The sequence below is a fragment of the Micrasema longulum genome, unplaced genomic scaffold (assembly GCF_059751315.1).
Source record: "Micrasema longulum isolate JH-2025_06_02 unplaced genomic scaffold, ASM5975131v1 h1tg000002l, whole genome shotgun sequence".
NCBI lineage: Eukaryota > Metazoa > Arthropoda > Insecta > Trichoptera > Brachycentridae > Micrasema > Micrasema longulum.
This window is the reverse complement of record NW_028277211.1, coordinates 510,003-530,467: the sequence shown is the minus strand read 5'-3', so window position 1 is coordinate 530,467 and position 20,465 is coordinate 510,003. Positions and strand designations below refer to the sequence as shown.

Below are 20,465 nucleotides of genomic sequence, written 5' to 3'. Positions count from 1 at the left end.
ACAGGTTTTTGCGGTCCTGAACGTTCAGGGCTAGCACCTTCGTCGGCAGATCACGTCTGAACTAAGGAAGTTGGCCACATACAGAAAGGCCTGGAGAGATTTAGTGGACAACATAATATGCTCCACCTATGGAGCGGATATGGATTAATTTAGTTACCTATATTATAAAACTACAGCCTACTGACATTGAATAACCGGAAATAGCAGATAATTTAACAACTTCAGAGATCAAAGTTGTCAAATTTCTGCCCAGATAATGTGTCCTGTTACGCTGCGCGCTGTTCTAAACGTCGACATCGATATGAAAAATCAACGACACGCGACATAACGATAGAAAAAATAATTTGTATGATAAATTATGCAATTTTTAGTAGTGTAAAACTCGGGAAAGAATGTAAAAAGCGTGAATAGAAATGGCCAGATTTATAAAAAATATTTCGAGTTAATTTAAATTAATGAAATATCTGAAAGTGAGAACTTGCGCTGAGTGGCATCGGTTATTAAGTTGCAAATTGAAATGTCACCAACCCCATCCCTTCTTGCGCTGATTACAGGGTAGGAAGTAGGAATGGGCGCCCTTTAAGTCCTAAAACATCTGGGGTGGCAATTCGACTGTTTAAAATAAATTCCAACCCTAAACGACCCCTAATTATACGGACGCTAAAGTTAGTCCAGAACCAGCGCTAGATAAAAGACTTTGTAATCAAAATGATTGCGTTTTAAACAAAAACACTTGAACTTTTACCAGTTACTAGTAAATTTATTTAATTCGTTAGAAATAATATTTTAAGCGGACATAATTCACAGATCTAACAAAATGTTTTTGAAATAAATAAAATAGGTTATTTTTTTAAATCATCATCAAAATAATTTAGTTAGATTAATTTTAGGCTACTTTTAGTTATTCGTTTTTTTTTACTGATTTACTTTACTGTTCATTGCATTATTTGATCGAATTAAATGTCAAAAAATATAAAAAAATACTTATATAGTTGTATTCTAGTTTTATTTATAATTTTTACCAGTGACCGGGGTTTGTCGTGACCGACATCGTCAGACTAATGTTGGCCACGACGAAACCCAGTCACTGGTAAAAATTATAAAGAAAAGTAGAATTAAACTATATACGTATTTTTATTAAAATAATAAAATGCAGTTCCACCGAGAAATGTCAATAGAAAAAATCAACAAATTCTATTAAACCAAATTAAATGAGAAATACGAAAATCACTTTACGGTGTTCATTTTGTCAAATCAATCAAATAATCTCAAAATATGTACAAATAAATTATATTTTCGTAAATTCCCTATGGGCATAAATAAGGATTATCGGCCAAGTTATGCTTTGTTTGTTCCTAAATAAATAAAATCTCATATACAGGTATATAGGGTCGATACGCACTCCTGATAAAATATCGGATTAAAAATGAGACCGGCTGAATTGGCAAAATCTGTTTTTTTTCTGAAAATAAATAAATTTACATAATATGTGAAACATATTATGTTTTATCAGTGATTTTCCCGCGTTGACTAATTTGTATTTCTTATTAAAATCGTTCTAAACTAGGCAAGTTGGAAAACGAATTATTCTCACCGAACAACGAATTCTCACCGGACAACTCGGAGCATCATAATTTTTAACATTGATCATACTCGACGTATTTAAATGTAAAAAGTTATATGTGGTAAAGGAGTTAAACAATTGTTTTATTTTTAAAAAGCAAAGTTGAGTTTATTATTGAATAAACTGCTTTAATTTGCGAGCGTATGCAAATTCGGACCTTTTTAAGTTAGCATATTCATTTCGGAACATATTTCACGCTGGTAGCTGACAGTGGGCGGGGGTTGAAAATTAAGCGCCTAAAATGAAAATGGCGTCCGTGAAACTGAACTTCCCCGCCATTACAAAAGGAACTTCCGGAACCCAAATGCCGGAATGCGCTTCGAACGTCCGGTTGGACGTTTCGGTTCGAAACGCGGATTTTCCACCATTTTCATCGCCATTGTGATGTGCCTTGTCAACGGATGTTTAACGCTTAGACTATCCTTCGGTCATACATAACTAGAACAGAGCTAGTCATATATATCATCAGTAAAAATCTAGAAGGAATCAAGACGCTTTGTTTTTATATCCCAATGTCTGGAGTGTGTAGATTAGCCAATTTGTCGCACAAATAGGAATTCTTTGATAGATCTCTTCGCCAAAATCATAGTATGGGATAGTGAAGGAATTGCACGGTTCGGCTTGAAGCTTTATAATATATGTAGATCGTGTTTATTGAATATACTGCATTTCATTATTCGATTGTCTTTTTTGTTTTTGCAACATGTTTTGCTTGTTCAGTTTCTAGTAAGTTTCTTCGTGTGAGTGTTGTTGTTGCCCTAGACCATATCAAATCAAAATCAAGTTGGTGTTAAAAAAAACAAAAAATCTTGGATATTTCTCTATTTTTTCCATGGTGGTTTATTGAATTTTCGCCTCACCTTATACGTTCTGTTTTCAAAAAAGTCGCAGCTTATTTTAAGCGCTTTACGCATTTGTCTCGATGTTCTTATATTATATTAATATATTTTATCGCTTCGACATAAAACAGACCCGACTGGCAAAGAAGGTGCGGAGCTTTTCTGCAAACCGATCCATTTTAGAGAGAAAGAGAGAGATACTGCTTCGAAATACCTAGTCGTTTATTTATTCCATACTCCCCATAGTTGTACATAGGACACTGAATTAGTACGCCACTCGAACTTTTTTGTTACATAAAGGTAGGTTGATAGATTTTTCTTTTTTATGTCTATGATAGATTCGGTTTATCAATTTGCTTCTTAAACTTATATTTAATATAATTATTTTATAACAAGATTCTTGGCTTTGATTTAGAATAACCAGGATAAATATGTGTGTACGTTTTATAATGTTATTATTAGAGCACGCATGAGAATATGTATTATGTGTGTGCTATTTCAAGAATTAAAATAAAATAAATAAATGAACAATTTTAAAAACCGCCTGCAAAGTGTTTTTGTGAAAATGATAAAAGATCACAATTTACTAACACGTATTGTTCTTTTGTCATTTTTCCGAGTTTCGGTGGCTCAAAAGCATTCCATTTAGATTCAAATATGTCCTCGAACAAATGTTGCCAGTCGGAAAATATACAGCGTTTTCATCTGTCAGTTGGAATGATGTTACAAACTCATTGTATTTTTTTACCCTCCTTTGTTAATTCTCCTTTTTCGTGCTCAATTGTTTATTTTTTACCCCATTTACCCGGTTTTGTGTTCTTTAAAGCCAGGAAAACAATATTTTGAACGGAAACTTTTTTATAACACCGCTCGTACATATATTTCTTCTAACGTGGGTAGGAAAACACTTCCCGATTTTAGATGCAAGGTGGTCGATTGTTTAAACTGATGTAAATTATAGTTACTTAGTCGAAAAATTTGAAACACCATGTTTAATTTTCTAGTCAATTTTTTTAAAATGATTATTATCGAACAAATTAAAAACTTACTTTTTTTCTCTTTTCCCTGCTCCCGTATCCCTGAATCCTTTTGCAAATGGATTGTTGTCTATCTTCAACTGTGTAATCTGTAAAAAAAATTATTTAATTAGTAAATACAGCTAATCATTTTTCAAACGTAGCTATTTCACTATAAAAAATATACTAACAACTATGTTTTTTTAAACATTTATTAAGTTAGCGTCAATTTTGTAGAATTTTATATAAGTTAAATATTATATCAAACACTGATTAGAGTCTACGCATTTCTTTTTTTTCAATGGCACAATTGTTTCGCCTTGTTAGGTCAATTAATTTCTAACGAATGTAAAGATTAAGGAATACTCGTCTTAATGTTTTCACATTCGTTTGAAAATGCTTTAATAATGCGAAAAATTGGCTGACTTTTTAGAAAAAAAAAAAAAAAAACGTAGACTCAAATATGTGTTTGATTCAATACTATTGTAAGTTTAAAATATAAAAAATATTTTCGAATACGGATTCCGAGTACTTTCTGATTTACGCAAAATTTAAATATACAATATTTAAAAAATGTTGAGTTTAATTAGTTGATCATTGAAAAATTTTACATTTTTTCATAGCTAGTTATAAATATACATTTTCGTAACATGTGTTATTTGTTCATATCAATTAAAAAAAATTATAACAATTGAAAATACACAGGCATAATATTTAAATCACCTTTTCATTTTGGTATGCTGTGACTGCTATGAACTCTGTTTCCTTGAAGACGTAAGTCCTGAAGGTGGAGTAAGGAAGTTTGAGGATGTCGTTGGCTCTCACCAAGTGAAACCTTGGCTGGTACTTGTGCATGGAATTCAGGATCGTCTGGAGAAAAAAAACATTGTTTAATTATAAATAAAACAAATGCAAAGACATAAAAGACAAATTATTTAAAGATAATTTATTTGGCATGAAGGATGAACACACCAATTGGTACAATAACTAAGAAAAGATTAACTGTTTTGTTTTTATTTTTTTTTATTTTTAATTAGGTTATAATTTTGAAAACAACCTTTTTTTAAATTCAATCGAAATAGAATTGGAAGGTTCTCGGCAAAAAGATCTGAACGTTTGTGTGTAGGTTTGGTAAAACGTGTAGATATCCATTTAAAGCCATTAATAATGTAATTCAGAAATAGTGATATTTACATACACGAATTTGCAATAACAAGTAACCAGTTTCATCTCTTTCGCGGCATCTTTAAGACTGACACTTTTTGCATAAAATTCGGATATAATTCGATATGTATGCAAAAATAGTAACAATAGATAATTCAAAATTATATCATAGAATTGTAATTCAATCGCTTTTTTATAAAATTGGTTATTCCCTTAGAGTTAGAGTAATAACCTAATAGAGTCGCCTATATGGAAATAAAACCATTCCGTCATTATTGACCACAAAGTTAGCTACATATTACAACAATGCAACGGGTCGTGGGTACTTATTAAAGAGATGTAATCTAATAACTCTAATTAGATCACTAAGCCAAAACACACATATAGTTTTAATACGATGAAAAGAGAGGATGATTATCAGGGTATCATTTCCTAACTTCGAGTTGCCTAAGGTTAACCTTAGGAAACCTCAAGTTACCCCGCAGTTACTCCAGGGAGTTTTTTCACAAAGTATGAAAAAGGTTAAACGCGTTTCGCAGAAATCGAAATTCTAGCGACACCTTCGCATGTTATTGCGTCGGACGTTTAGTTTTATCGTTTTATATAATTTGGCATTCGATATTGCAATTGAAATGTTTTCAATCGCTCACCATCTATCTCTATACAATGTGACGAAGTCCGTATTACACGCTTCAAACGACGCGTCTCGATAAGCACTCCGCTCGCTTATTCACCACTCCCCCGTCGGCGTCGTACATTAGTGACAGTGCCGATATCGGTCATTACAGCAAACGCTGTGTCATTACGTCCGCGTCTTGCTGCTCGCTGCTGGGAACTCGCTAACCGGCGAACCAACTTACTGCAGAGGACACGCGGTATCCACACGGGAATACTGACTACTGACAGACGACAAACTCGTCTTGAACTGGCAAATTATACTCACATTGTGATACGGTCGTCCGATTACATAGCCAAAGGTTCGGCGCTCGATTCTCACAACGGGTCGCAATAATGAGAAAGTTCAGTGCTATAGGAAATTAGGAGTGTATTTTTTTCTCTTGCACGCGGTAAAAATTAGAGCATTTAATTGCAAGTTGGTTTCTGAAAAACGTATGAAAAAAAAATAAAAAAATAAACTTCTTTCGAACAATAACTAAAATGGGTAGCCATTTTTTATGTGTTTATTGTATTTTGACAGCTACGAGGTTCTACTTCTAAATGTCAGCACAACCCACCGGCAACAACTTGTGACGTCACGGGCGGAGTAATTTCAAAATTACAACGAAAAGTCATGACGATGATAATGCGATACACAAAAATATAGAACAAAAAATTGGTATGGTTTGATAGTCAATTAACAAAAAAATATTAAAAAAAAAAAAAAACCTCTAAACTTCCTTATTCGAATAAGATTTTGTTGAAAATGATTAATTAATTATATCCGACAAGATTTTCAAAGAAAAATATTAACGTCATTATTTTTTTTTTTTTAGTTATTCTACATTTATAAGACGAGGAGACTCCATTTTGTTAGTTTTTCATATACAATTCCATTAAGCTTATTCAGGAGAAAAAAGTGGCAGCAACGAGTCTGTATTTGCCATATTCCTTATCTGAAAGCGAGTCTCAAATGTTTCCTAAATTTAGAGGTGAGCTAATTAAAAATACAATAAGGCTAGAGTTTTGATTATTTTGTAATTATGAAAATATAGCCAAAAACGTGTTATCGCGTGTTGTTGGACTCCCTCCTCAACCGTTACCGAATAGTTATCATTTCAAAACATCGGAAAGCCGTTTTGTCAACAAATTGTCTGTTAATAAATTAACGGAATGAAGCCACATCGTCCTCGGTTATTACGCGCCTGTACCCTTCCCAAAATGGCGGCAATCAAATTATTTTAATGCCTCCATCACAATTAATTAACGTCAAATTATGTCATCTAACATAACAATTGTACTAATGGGTAGTAATGATTCAATTGGACGAAAATTCGGTGGACGCCAAGCCTCCTATAAACATAGGGGAGGGCTACAAAAGCGAGATACAGAAGATTAGTGTTGTACGTTACATTTTATTTTATGCATTAACATACATATATAATAAAAAAACTGATTTTTATATTTTAAGACAACTAAAGCGAGATTAGATCTCCAAGGTTCGAACCCCTCTCTGACACAACACAATTCCCATTTTCTAGCAAGATTATTCACGTCTGACAATTAGAGTAAGCGTTGTCCAACTAAAAAGGTCCCCAAAAATTTAAATATCCCTCAAAGGTCAAATATCTTCTTCTTGAAATCCTAATTAAATATCGACGTCCGAAAGGAAAAAGTTACCTAGCGATATTTAACAACATACAGAAGAGCCGATAAAGTTTTTATTTTTTTTATTCAAAAATAAAAATGCACACGAATCGTTTTGACGTGATTCCTACATAATTCAAATAAAAATTTAAAATACACCTATTTTATATATTCATTTAAATTAATATTATTTAAATAAATAAGTCCCTAGTGCATGAAATTCAGCATTGTCTATACACATTTGGGCATTGTCAAAATATTTTTGATTCTACTAACTGGTATAAAAAAAGAATGAAAATTTATAAATGTTTTTAGACGTTGCCTAGAAGAAATTCATCCAGTTGAATTTCAACAATGTAAATGAGTTTCGGGTCTTTTACTTTACGAAAATAAAACGATGGAACAGTTGAAGTAATTAAGATTTAAAAAAAAGGGAGAATTGTGAGTACACAATCTGGGAAGTGGTCACTTAAACCGTAGCCGTGATGACAGATCAAAAGCTCTGTTAATGCATAAACTTCCACATTCCCTTCTCAAAAATGTTTACCCGCTCCTTCGCAATCAATTTCAACAATTAAAGTACATATAATTTACTTGAATTTAAAAAAAATTGTCACTCATTAATAAAAAATTACAATACCAGTTAAGGTTTATTTTACGAAATTCTCCATTATAAACATTAATACTTTAGGACATTTTCATAAATGTGATAATTTTTTTTATTATTTGTTTATCTACGGTTAATTAGAATACAATTGAACAGTTCTGAGAATCGACAGTTGTTTATGATTGCTAACCATAAGTAAAACTTAACCCTTAATTCATCGATCAGCTAAGCTGATATAATATTGCTCGTATTCGTAATATTTCACCACACCAAACGATTAACTTTTGTCTCACTAATAATTCATATATGTTTCAAAGTCGAAGTCCACTTAATAACACAATCATTTCACCTTAAATGGGCGATTTCACCAAATTACCTATTTTAAATTGTAATCTTATACATATTTTAGTATTTCATGGATTGCATCCGTTTTATCATTTTTGTTTTGGGTTTATTTAAGTCAGTAAATTAAAAAAGTAATATATGTGTTTTGATAATGAACCAAATGTCAACAATACTAATACTACTGGAATTCGCACATTGTATACACTAGTCCGCGGCATACTAGAATACTGTTCCATCATTTTAAACTGCATCAAACTTCATCTTCGAAATAGATAAGATTCAATAGCGATTGTTACGATACTTATATCTTGAAGAAATAAATAATTATTCATTCTTGTATCCATTATTATTTTTGACAGAGACTTTGGATCACAGCACCCTCGAATCTCGTCGTCAAATTTTTCTTGGGAAATATTTCTATAAACTAATTTCTGGAAGTATACATAATTCAAGTACACTGAAAGAGATCAGTTTGTATGTTCCCAATAATTATACTAGAGTGTTATCTCATGAACTGTTTAACGCATCCAGAAGCCGTACGGATGCAAGTCAGAATTCACCCATTAGTAGGGCAACTCGCTTGCGGAATACGGCTTCTGCGAATAATATGGATCTATTCTGTACATATCAGTGGTTCAGCTGTTATCTGCCAATTCAATAACCTCTAGATTATATTTACAGTTTGTATTACGTGATGAGTTAAGCAGCCCGTAGAGTAATGCAGACTTCAATTGCCAAATAAATAAAATAAATGTATGGCCGACAATTATAAGATGTAAATTGTATTCGAGAGAAAAAAAATTATATACGATTGTCAAATTTATATGGATTTTAATAACCTGTTATAAAAAAAAAACTCACAAAACATACATTCGTATATTAGTATTGGTGTTTTAGAAAACAAAACGGGAGATATTAAATTTAATGCGTAACAACGTGTCTCCTCAATTCTTTTGAACGGTGTGTGTTTAAAACCAGTTAAAATAGTTTTCATTGTTATTTAATCCTTCAAAATGAAATTATTTGACTATTTTAATGTCATACGTAGCTGTCTACTCGAGCCATCACTTCCACCTTAATTTAGTCGACGATGAAAACAGTTAAATATTAGATCAGAATGAAACACGTAGATACATACAAGTTACTAGCATGCGGGTAGAGAAGACATTTTTTCAAAACCCCCTTGATAATTGAATAAAGCAAAATTTGACAGACGAAGCTTTACATTCATTGCGGTAAATGCTAAATGAAAAGCTAAACGACAAACCTGTCACATGGAATATGATGGAGAACGTTCTCGTAACAAGGCGATGAGCGGTCATTAAGTAACGCCCGGAAAATTACTGGGAGAACTTCTAAACTTTGACCAGGACATTATACTCGTATTAGCCGATCACGCAGATAGGCAAATTGCTGCTTTATCCACGTAACTTCAACACATCGATATTTTAAATTATTCATAGTAAACGGATATGAACTTTTCCTTTGTCTAACTTTTTTTTATTCCAGTCAAGGCAGTTTCTATGGATAAATAAGAAGTAGTCAAAATTCTCTATAACTTTCGACGAATTTCAATATAAATCGTCATAGACTTTTATATAAACCTGATTTGAATATGTTTTGCTACCATAAAACGTTCGACAAAAAAAATGGAAGATGTTTTTTCTCCAGTATCGACGTTATGTCAATCTGGTTTCGATTTTAAAATATTTTCTTTAAACCGCAAAAAAATCCAAGGTAGTCTTTACCCTAAATCTCGAACCCGGGATTTTCCAACGTTCGCGATCGGTGAGCTTCCCAAATAAGCGAATTAGAATTAATTTAAGGTAAAAAAGAAGTGCAATAAATATGCTCATGTGTGAAATTGAGTAATCCTCAATATAAAAAGAATATTTAATGTAGATGTCAGTGAAAAAAGGGATTAGTTTTATTTCGGCAACCGTTAGACAACTCGTAGGAATTAACCCTAAAGTAAATGTGATGGGGTATAAAATGATTGTATGTAAATCCTACCAGAAAGAAGTTGGAATCTGAGTTGGAACACGCGGCCTCGTGGTTCATGCGGTAGTGATAGCTCGGGGTGTATGGCCACTGCAGCGCCAAATATAAAAAGAAAATACCAAAAATCAAAATTCACGCCAGTCACGGTGAGGTCAAAATACATTTTTTTCAAAAGGTATTTCATAAAGATGATCTAACATAAAAAGTATCTGAATAATGTAACTCTGGCATTCTCCTTTTCAAGGTATGTTAACGATTTTTTGGTAAGTTTAGGGTTTTTTTCACGAGTAGCTTCATTGAATAGTCTGTTGTATTTTGTAGAATTTTCAAATATAATATTTCGATAAAAAAACAGTTTGTAAAAAGGAAATAAATTAAATATTTGAGTTAAATATCTTTGTTAAGCTTTTGTTGCCTTTCTTTTACAATAGAGTACCTAAACAATAATTACTTATTCATCAGATTCATGTATCAAATTTCATATCACATTACAGATTCTTTCGATAAAAACGGGTTAAATAAATGTATATTTAATCCATTTTTATTAATCAATTCATATTGAAACACATTTTCTAGCTTAATTAATTGTTATCTAATCAAGGCTTTTTTTTTAAATTGCAATATCCACGAAGCGAACCATATTTATAAAATATATTCTCAATATTTTCACACTAGTTAGTTACTGTGTTATTTATTTCAATTCGGTCATGTAATTTTATTAAATATTATCTATGTCTTAAGAGTTATGGAGTCGGTAAAAATAAAGAAGATTCCGTATATTTTTTCATCAATAAATGGTTTCAAGGGGGTCCATATTTATCTGTTGGACGATTGATAAAGGCGGCGACTTCAAAGAGGCCGCGGTGGGTTCGTGACCCGCCATTTTGTTGTAGTTCAAATAAACTACTAAGTAATAAAACGATTTCAGAATCTGAAGAATTCAATGATAGCATTGTTATAACGAAAAATAATGTTTCAAACATATTATGCCGCTTATCTGTGTAATATTTACTGCTAAAAGAATATACAATACATACAGACATTTTCAAGGAACATACCTACGTTTTACATACCTAATATATTTTTCGAAATTCCAAATATTCGTCGCCAAAAGTGTGTTTTTTGGCCAAACAACGTATTTTTATAAAATCACTTTTAACCGTAGAAAACCATGGCTTTTCTTTAAAAAACATATAGGTAGTCATTAGAAAAAATGTAACGTGTTCGGTAATAGTGCGATGTTGCAGCTCTTGTATCAATAAAACACTAGAAAATAATACCTATTTGTTTACTGAAATGAAAAATTATAAGATCTTTTTATTATTTATTTGATGCGGATTGAAATACTAAGCCAAATGTAATAATTGACTTAGATATAAAGAGAAAGGATTCAAAATATTATTTGTGTAATACTTCCCAGCAATAGTATCTTAGCTAATTATTGAGTACTAGTTGTTGAATATCCGTTTGGTAATTGACTGGTACAAAAAAATTCAGCATTTTTAATGATTTGTGGCTCACTCTATTTTATAAAACTCGTACGTATTATACTGACCTGTTAGGTCTAAAAGCCGTATTAGATTATTTTTTTTCGTAATAGATATTCGATTGCCTCACATGATTACAAAGTATTCTTTTCTTCTCAAATATGAGATATTCTCTGGTTAAAAAAAAATTAATTAGATTACCAAAGCATAAAACGGTAATGTCCTGTAAAATTTGCCATTTAGCAGATAGGAATTTTAGCCTTAGCAGAGCAGTATAGTACTCGTGACTTGTTAGTGCAAAACGATTTTCAAATAAAAATATTTTTATAATAACCTATCTATGCTAGCTCAGTACTTTCACTAAACCTAATGAATTTGTTGTTATTCGTTCTTATGAAAAAGTTTCCTTATGATAACTTTACTAATTTGAAACATTTCAACGATTCACGATTCACGTTTTCATTACGTTTTCCGATTTTTATAAGCATAGTTATTTGTTTTTATTTTATTTATGTTTATTTTTTGTCACTTTAACAGTGCGTGCTATTTTGGTATAATACAAAGAAATTATTACAAAATACATAAACCTAGCACAGCACCAATTACGGACAAAACACAATATATAATACAATTTTCTAAATAGGACGAGATGTAATGAAAATAGGTACATATGATTTTATTTAGGTTAGTGATGTTTTTGTTCTGTGAGTTTGTAGTATCGTGTGTGGAGTGTGGTATATGGAGTATGGAGTGTGGAGCGTATGCTATGTTTTAAGATAGGTCCATTAAAAAAAACAAACAATAATATGTTACTGGAAAATGGAAGAGTGGTGCAAAATTATAAGTGTTAATCGACAATATTTTTAGTTTATCCAAATGTTTGTAGATTGCAGATGTTATTAAGAACGTTTGGAAAAACTCAAAATATTGTTGATAAAACCAACTGATCCAAGAAGAAAAATAAAAATTGATAAATGTTTTCAGGGCCTGCATAGAAGGTAAAATAATTAAGTCAGATGAATCTCACCCACGTCATTAAAGGTTTTAGCTCTTTAATTTCACAAAAATTAACATTTGAAAGAATTAAAGAAATTATAAATGTAATATTTTCTTTTTATGTAGGGTCCAAAACGAGTTATTTTTTATAACTCCGGGGAGTATAATATCTTATTCATGTGTTACATGTTTTATTAATAATAACACAAAAATATGGATGTTTAAACGTACATAAAATAGTGAAGCTACTTAAACCAACCAATGATAGGTCTTAAGTCTTGTAAATGCGTAGACTTCCATACCTTCTCTTAAATACTGTCCGTCTCGACTGTAATTTGTAAATTATAAGTAGTGTTTCATTGTGAAAAATGAAACCAAATATTTTACGCTCTTTGAAAAAAAAAATATTCCTAATAAAACAATTTTAAAAAAAAGTTCAGCAATAAACGAATCACTAAACTTAACACCTGCACTTTCATTCACATCACCTTACTTAATTGAATGTATATTTACTTTTATTTTGCGTAGGTTTATCAACAGTTCCAAATCGCGCCACTCGCACTAACATTTTGATTGCAATGGGAAACTACAGAACTAATAGCAAGAATACTAAGGTTTTACAATGGAGTATCCAAAGTCAGTTCGGTTGATGTTTCTCACAGCAGACTTGTCATACAAAAGGGAAAGAATTGGCTCACTTTTCGATATATTTATGAAATTTACTGCAAGGAAATGTCTCGAGTCTCTGATAAAAGTTCATACCGATTCACAGGGGTTTTTTTGAATATGCTGTTGATTGGTTTTAATCAAAAATATTTTTAAAAAAGTATTGTAAAATAAAAAAATGAGTTGGATTAAGATTTTAATATTCTATTTAAATAACTGTACTTGCGTGAGTACTTATCGGTTTCGATTCGTAAATAAGCAGGGCTCATTAAGTTAGGGACAGTGAACGGCCACAAGTACCGGGTGGCCTATAAAAATCTTATTAAGAGCGTCCGCCGCGAGCTTAGACCACCGAGAAAAACCATTTACATACTAATTTGTTCACAAAAAAACTGTTACGTTAGTTTTTTTATTGCCAACGCTGGCCGATCGTGATGCGGATGGTTTTTTTTCTTTTACCTCTCGACAAACATACGTTTCTTAACGATCGGTTACCTTGATTATTGATTAAGGCGTAGCCGTCTGTCAGGGGTGAGGAAAACCACAAACAATTGCTCGACAAAAATAAAAGTAAACTAACTACATTAAATTGTTCCGTTTTTCATTTGTTTTTATTTTATTGACAGATATTAGAAACATTACTTCCGCACTATTCCAACAGAAGCGATATTACTGATGATCAAAGGTATACAGAAATTAAAATTATAAATACGTTTTTTTTTTTGCAAATCTCATGAGAAATTTACAAAAATTATACTGGTAAGTACAAACACAGTAAGTAATAATTTTTAAAATAAACTTTTTTTTTGTATGCATGTAGTTACAAAAAAGCACGTTGCAATGCAAAAATAAAAAGTGAAACTTCGAAAAATAAAAAAAATAAAAAATGAATTTAAGAAAAATGTTAGAATTAAAAAGTAAATTGTAAATTACTTGTAAATAATGTATTATTATGTAAAGAATTTACAAAAAAATGGTGAACTGTCATAATCCGTGCGCCTGGTACAGACATTTATTCAAAAAATCATTTCACATTCCCAAATAAAATACGTTAAATCAAAATGCATTCAAATAAGTTCGAAGTAGGAATTAAATTTTACTCCAATTTAGTCAAACTTTGGTAATATTTCGATGTGCTAGAGTCATCAGCTGTCTCCATGGAAATTTATGCTGGCGTTTTAGCACACGTGTGGCGGCGGGGCGTTGAAATAATTATAATAATATATTAATCAGAATCCGGTTTTAAACAAAGATCCGAAGTTTGCACCATTCTTCACCACGACTTAGTTCCCATTTTCTAATAGTGAGTTATTTACAACTCGCTGAAAATGGTCCCCAAAATTGAAATATTTTGTAAATCGTAAGAACACGAATGTTTCTTTTATTTAAAATATATGTATATTTATTAGTTCGGAGAAATACTTTGAGCTAAACGCACATCGGTGGCTGCCAGTTTGTTTCTTAGTCTTGGACCTTGCTTCTGTCGATTTAATACACACAAGGCAAAGAAAACGCCAGTTTGTAATCAAATTTCATTAGAAAAAATATTACCAAAACGCTGAAGAATGTTTCATTATTATTTCTGGTTTCTTTCCTTTTTTTCAAAAGAATATAGTATTTTCGCAAATATTGAATAACATTAAACATTTTAAACATATTTAACTATCTAATATAAATAACTATCGATGCATAAAAAACAAGTTTTTATTCAAACCTTTCCGATTTGAAAACGAGCACAAAACGGCTCGCAGTTGGCGTCGCGTCACTTTGACGTCACACGTCATGCCCGGTTCTAACAAACAGTGCGTACAATTATAGTGCGATAACGAAATACGTGCCGTTCGTCCCATAGATCGCGATACGTCTCGTTTTCGGGTAATTCAAAATATTTGTATTTTAAACCTTTGTAAAAATTTATCCGACGTCGCACGGAAAAAATAATACTGTTTCCACTGTAATTTATTGCTTATTTAAAAACACATTTCTTTTTTTAAAAGCGAAAAGACTATTGGTCTTATATTGATTCCCTACGTTTGACCAAAAATAAAATATCAAAATATTTATTATTTATTTAGTATGTTACTTTAGTATACCAGATATATTTTAATATAATGTAATTAATAATGCGTATTGTTTTTCACATTATTAAGTTACTTATTTTCAATTAAATTGTGTTTTATTTGAGAACCATACATAATTTAATTAGTTCCATTTACATAATAATACCTGTGCAATCTTGCATTCTCGGTAGAGCTACTATTTTAATAGTTTGGAGTCAATAAACAGGTTGGCGACACCATTGTCATATTTTTTATATTTTTTTTTACATATTTATTACAGCAATTTAGAAATAATTATTTAAACAACAAATGAATTGAGTAGTAAAAGTAAACATATATATTTTTTATTTTTGCTGTTGGTTTATCTAAACTGCCTAACTACGGATAGCTTCCCCGTTCTAAGACAGTAAATTATGTATTTTATAATAATATTAAAAAGTAATTACAGTTTTATCATTATGTGTGCTTTTTCAGTCTTACAAGTAAACAGTAAATATCCAGAGAAAACATAAATAATACCAAAATCTCCATATCCTAAGTCCTAAGTCATTACTAGTAAAACAAGAAACCAGCTTACGTCCTTCTACATCGGACAACAATTTCTCTGACTCCCTCCGATCAATATGGATTGAAAATGAAGTCAACACCTTCCCCAGCCTGGCTTTATATTATCATAGCCAGGCTATATATTATCATATCACTTTTACTAAATAATATTACAATAATTAAATAATTATTAATATTGTTCAATAAAAGTTTGCTATCGGCCAGCATAGAAAATGTTTATATAAATCAAATGAATACTGGTTTCTCTGTTTTAGAATGATTGTGTTAGCTGTGCGTGTCGACTCAATAATAATTTAGCGCGAAATTATTTTGTCCGTTTCGTGGCCTAGCGGTCACCGCGTTTGCATACTATGCAAGAGGTCTCGGGTTTGATTCCCGACATGGTTAATGTGAATTATTAATTTGACTGGGTGTTTTTATACTGGAACACTTCATAGTCCCCGGACTGACACCTGCATTCTACGACGGAGCATCTTACCGTCATTTAACGAAAATGATCGAGACATGCTGCCATTGGTGCACTAATGAAGTGGCATATGCATCACTAGGTGCGGAAATGGAATGATGTTGTTATTATTAAACTTTTTATCTTATATTGTTTCGTAAGTTGTGAAGTGTTTTTCTTTTGCAAGAATAAGTCTTTACTTTTATGAATTCAAACAATTTTTATAAATTATATAGTATGGGGGTATATGAGTAGTGTTGATTCAATTTAAATCAACAGATATTTTTCTTTTTTTGTGTTTTTCCGATTATTTGTTTAATTCAAAAGATACTTAAGAAATTTTCAAATTAAAAAAAATAGATAGATTCCACCAAGGTTATTTTTTAATTGTTACAACATAGATGATGAACATTTTATAGAAGGGAATACAGATGTCTAGGCATTTACAGGGTTTATGATCTGTAAGGCTATGTATAGTTTAAGAGCCAACTTTACACACTGTGCAACCATTCATCATTTGGCCTATGGTTGTGCATCTATATTCCTCCAGTTCTTCCATCTGTTGATCATTGTGAAGTTAAAGACCTGAAACCACTGTCGACGCAGGTGACGTTCTGACAGAATGATGTCACCTTCATAGTACTGTGAATGTCAAAATGTCATCCGCATCAATAATGGTTTCAGCTCTTTTACTTCACAAAGATCAACAGTTGGAAGAATTGAAGGATTATGGATGTTCAAGATGTGTGTAAAGTGGTCAATTAAACCAGCCAATGACAGGTCAGAAGCCCTGTATTTGCATAGACTATCTATATTCTCTTCTATAAACAATTGTTAATTTATTTATTTTTGATTTTTGGTATAATGTGTAGCCCTGCTTTTTGTAAATTGATATTGTTTTAACTAACTAATTAAGGTTTGATTGCTTACTTTAGCTCATAAAATTTTATCGGTATATACCTACCTACCATTTTTTTTCAATTCGATATTTGAATATTGGACCCTAAAATACATGTTGTGCCGCGCACGCTACCCCCAGACCACTTATTGTTCAACGTTAAACTTTATAGTCAAAAATTGTAACAAGGGGTGGAAAACCGGTCGAAAAATAAAACGCGTAATGGGATACAGAATTAGTAAAACTGTCGATAATTTTAATGGTTTTGAATAATTTTTGGTATTTGTTAGGAATAATTTGGCCGTTTGTAGGTTAATGATTAGAATTACAAGAATTTTTTGTAAGCGGAGAGCACACGTCTATGGAATTTTGTTATTTGCATGAAATTCATTGAAATTGATAAAAACGTAATTTAACAATATTGTGTTGAGTTTACCCAAAGACTTTTTTCCACCGACCAAAGAGATTTCGCCCCCAAGAAAATGATTAAGATAAACTCATTACAACAGAGATAGAGAAAATTTAAGGAGAGGTAGTAGGCTAGCGATCACGCGTGAGAAAGACATTTTGTACTATGCAAAAAACACGTTTTTCGTAGGTAGATGTATCAACAGTACATAAAGCGACGCGACGTCCGTCCGGCTCTCGCGTTTATCTCAGATCGTGTTTTGAAGACCAAGTTTGTAAAAATAATTATTTACCTGGTTCACTCCATACAAATATATTTGAAAATTGCGCACGGAAAAACCAATGAAAATAACCAATGATTAAGTAAAAGATGGAATAAATACGCATATTTATATTTTTTTTATTGGTTTTATAATGTGCATAAAATATTGCTTTAGATTAAGGAAAACTTTTTAGTTGACATCTTTTTAAGACTTTTAATTGTGCCTACAGCTTAAGTATTTTTAGCGTTTTCGACCATATTTAGGTGTGATTCCCCGTGTTCGTGTATAACATATTGAAATAACAGTTTGTTTACGGATAACTTTATTTTACTTTCTTAGCGTACTTATATTAATAATTTACTACATACGCCCACAGAAGGGAACGTGGTTGTAAGGGATTTACAGTTGAACCACCCAATGACAGGACATAAGCATAATGAAACAAATTTCCAAAGCTGAGAAAAGTATTTTCAGAACCGGGTTTTGATTATGTGGTGTTGTCGCGTACTTGTAAATTAGGTGTCCAATGTTAGAACCCCGGTGTTCTTCAACTTGAGTTCCATTGTTTAGGATTCAATAAGGGTTTAAATGGCCTCGAAATTAAAATATTCTGTTTCGCAAATATTCCCTTTAAAAAAATATTTTTACGAAATCTAATAAGTAACAAAAATATTTCCGTATTTTCTAAGCTATACTACTGGCCTCTTAAGATACTAATAAAGTGCCACATGTTTACCTGGCACGCCACCTTGTTTAAGTTAATATCTACCTCCGAAGCTTGCACTGAAATTTACAATCTCATTTTATGTTTTACGCCCCTTAAAATTTTACCAAATCGCAACCTCTTTTGATAGGTAAAATTACTAGAAGTACCTACAATTTTTAAATATTCTTAATATTATGTCAAATATTGACATTTCTACCTTTTTCCTTTTAGATTAATTGAACACTGGCGGGCATATTGATATTATATATTTTAAAAATTCAGTTATTTACGTTTGTTATATCCAACTAACTAAAGAGCATTTTAATTTTAAATTATTTAATAATTCTATTATTTCGAAAACTGTGTTACAAATTATGATTGATTTTCAACAGCTTGGAACATAGATTTATGCATCTTTATTATGTTTATTCATAGTTTCTTTAAAAATTAGCGTTAATACACGTACAAGCAAATACTACTGAAGATATGTGATTATTTAACCTTTGTATTTTATAAAAACATTGAATTAATAAGTTTGCAATCACAGAATTTTATTCGAAAAGTAGAGTTGAATTTAATGTTGTAGCTTTTGCTATTCGACAACAGATGGACAAAGTAGCTGGGTTTTCCGATCCCTAAGAAAAGTTTGTGGTTTGTGTCTCTGCTAAGCGAAGCGCAGTATAAAAATGCTTTTATTTTAATAATTAGAATTCAAAAATTAAAATAACTTTCTTGATAGCTGATTATTTATAATTCAAACGAGCTGTTATTATTTTTAACATTTTCAAAAAAAGAATTTATTGAGAGAAAAAAAACATTAAACATTATTTTTAAATATTGTGAATGTACGTTGCAAGTTTGAGTTAGGTTAGTTTAATTTGCAAAATAATTGAAGGATACATTTTTATATTATTAAAAAGTAATCCAAATACAATTTATAAAACTAAATATGTATTTATTTAATTTAAATAATGTAATAATAATACGCTTTCATGAGAATTTTTAAGGCATTCATATTAACAATTTAAAAATTGCTTCAGACGAAAAGGAGATAGCGTTATAATCGTGCACTCGAAAACAATGCGAGTGCAAGCGGCGCAGAAGATGTCGCGACATCTAGGAGCCGATCCAAGTAAAACAAAAACAAAACCTCACTCTACCTCTCCTTTTCTTTTTGCATCGATTCCCGTGTGTAAGAGCTACGCTAATTCAGTTCATCAATTCGTCTCGGTAAAGAAATATTAAACGTATACCCGTCTCTTTTCCTCTGGGTGCATTCATTCCGAGATTGACACGAAGCAGTGTTTGTTTTATGTTTTAAGAGTGTTGTCCCTCTCTGGCGCGTGTGATTTGTATGCAGTTTAGTAGATTTTTTGCGACAGCATGTAATGTGTGTTTTCTGCTCCCCTGTCTGTAATTTAGTACAATGGGTTTTGGCGGGATTATGCGTTGATCAGATCACTTGAGTTATTGGCCCCGTATTTAAAACCATTGGTTTCGGAACTCGCGAAAAAAACAATTTGATTTATCAATTTTACTGAATAATTCAATAACTCGAAAATCGAAAGGAATTCATCCGTTAGCCAGCATAACAATTAATATTACAGCGATTTCTAAAACTTGTAGGTAAGAACACTACTGATTTTTTCTCATAAATAAATTTCTTTTACCATTTAAATAATTATAAACCTCATTGAAATTCAGTTTTACCGAATTCAAAAAAGGCCTTATCAATAAATAAATTATATACTTTATTATTTAGTTGGTGGGGACATGTACGGAATTATTCAATACAATATTTTTACAGCTCCTAATTAGAATTACGCAGTTTCTTTTCACATAAAATTATGTATGAAATAATGAGGAAGTTCGGTGTTTTTTTTATTTATTTGTTAATAGACTATCAAACTGAGCCAATTTTTTTATTTACTATCCGCGCTATGGTTTTTTTAAGTTTTGTCATGTTGAAATTACGCCACCTGTGACGTCAAAAGTTCTATTATGCGAGTTCTGCCAACTGGTGAGTTTTATTTCCTAAAACAGAAAATCTATCACAAAATTATATCATT

The 20,465-nt window shown here is 31.3% G+C and overlaps 1 protein-coding gene across 9 annotated transcripts in view; it reads right to left on the bottom strand.

The window, feature by feature from the left end:
- Positions 1-20,465, bottom strand: part of LOC148285813 (T-box transcription factor TBX2-like) — a 189,477-nt gene that overhangs the window by 10,564 nt on the left and 158,448 nt on the right. For 8 of the 9 annotated variants that reach the window (XR_015822489.1, XM_088238309.1, XM_088224674.1 and 5 more), the window contains 2 exons: positions 4,203-4,349; positions 3,513-3,589 (listed from right to left, as the gene is read on the bottom strand). Coding sequence is in view for 8 of the 9 variants with exons in the window: in XM_088238309.1 (XP_088094435.1) it covers positions 3,513-3,589; positions 4,203-4,349 (224 nt within the window). In the remaining variant the exon portion in view is untranslated. Of the gene's footprint in view, positions 1-3,508; positions 3,590-4,202; positions 4,350-20,465 lie in introns of those variants that run through there. The other variant, XM_088226931.1, reaches the window with a different exon arrangement.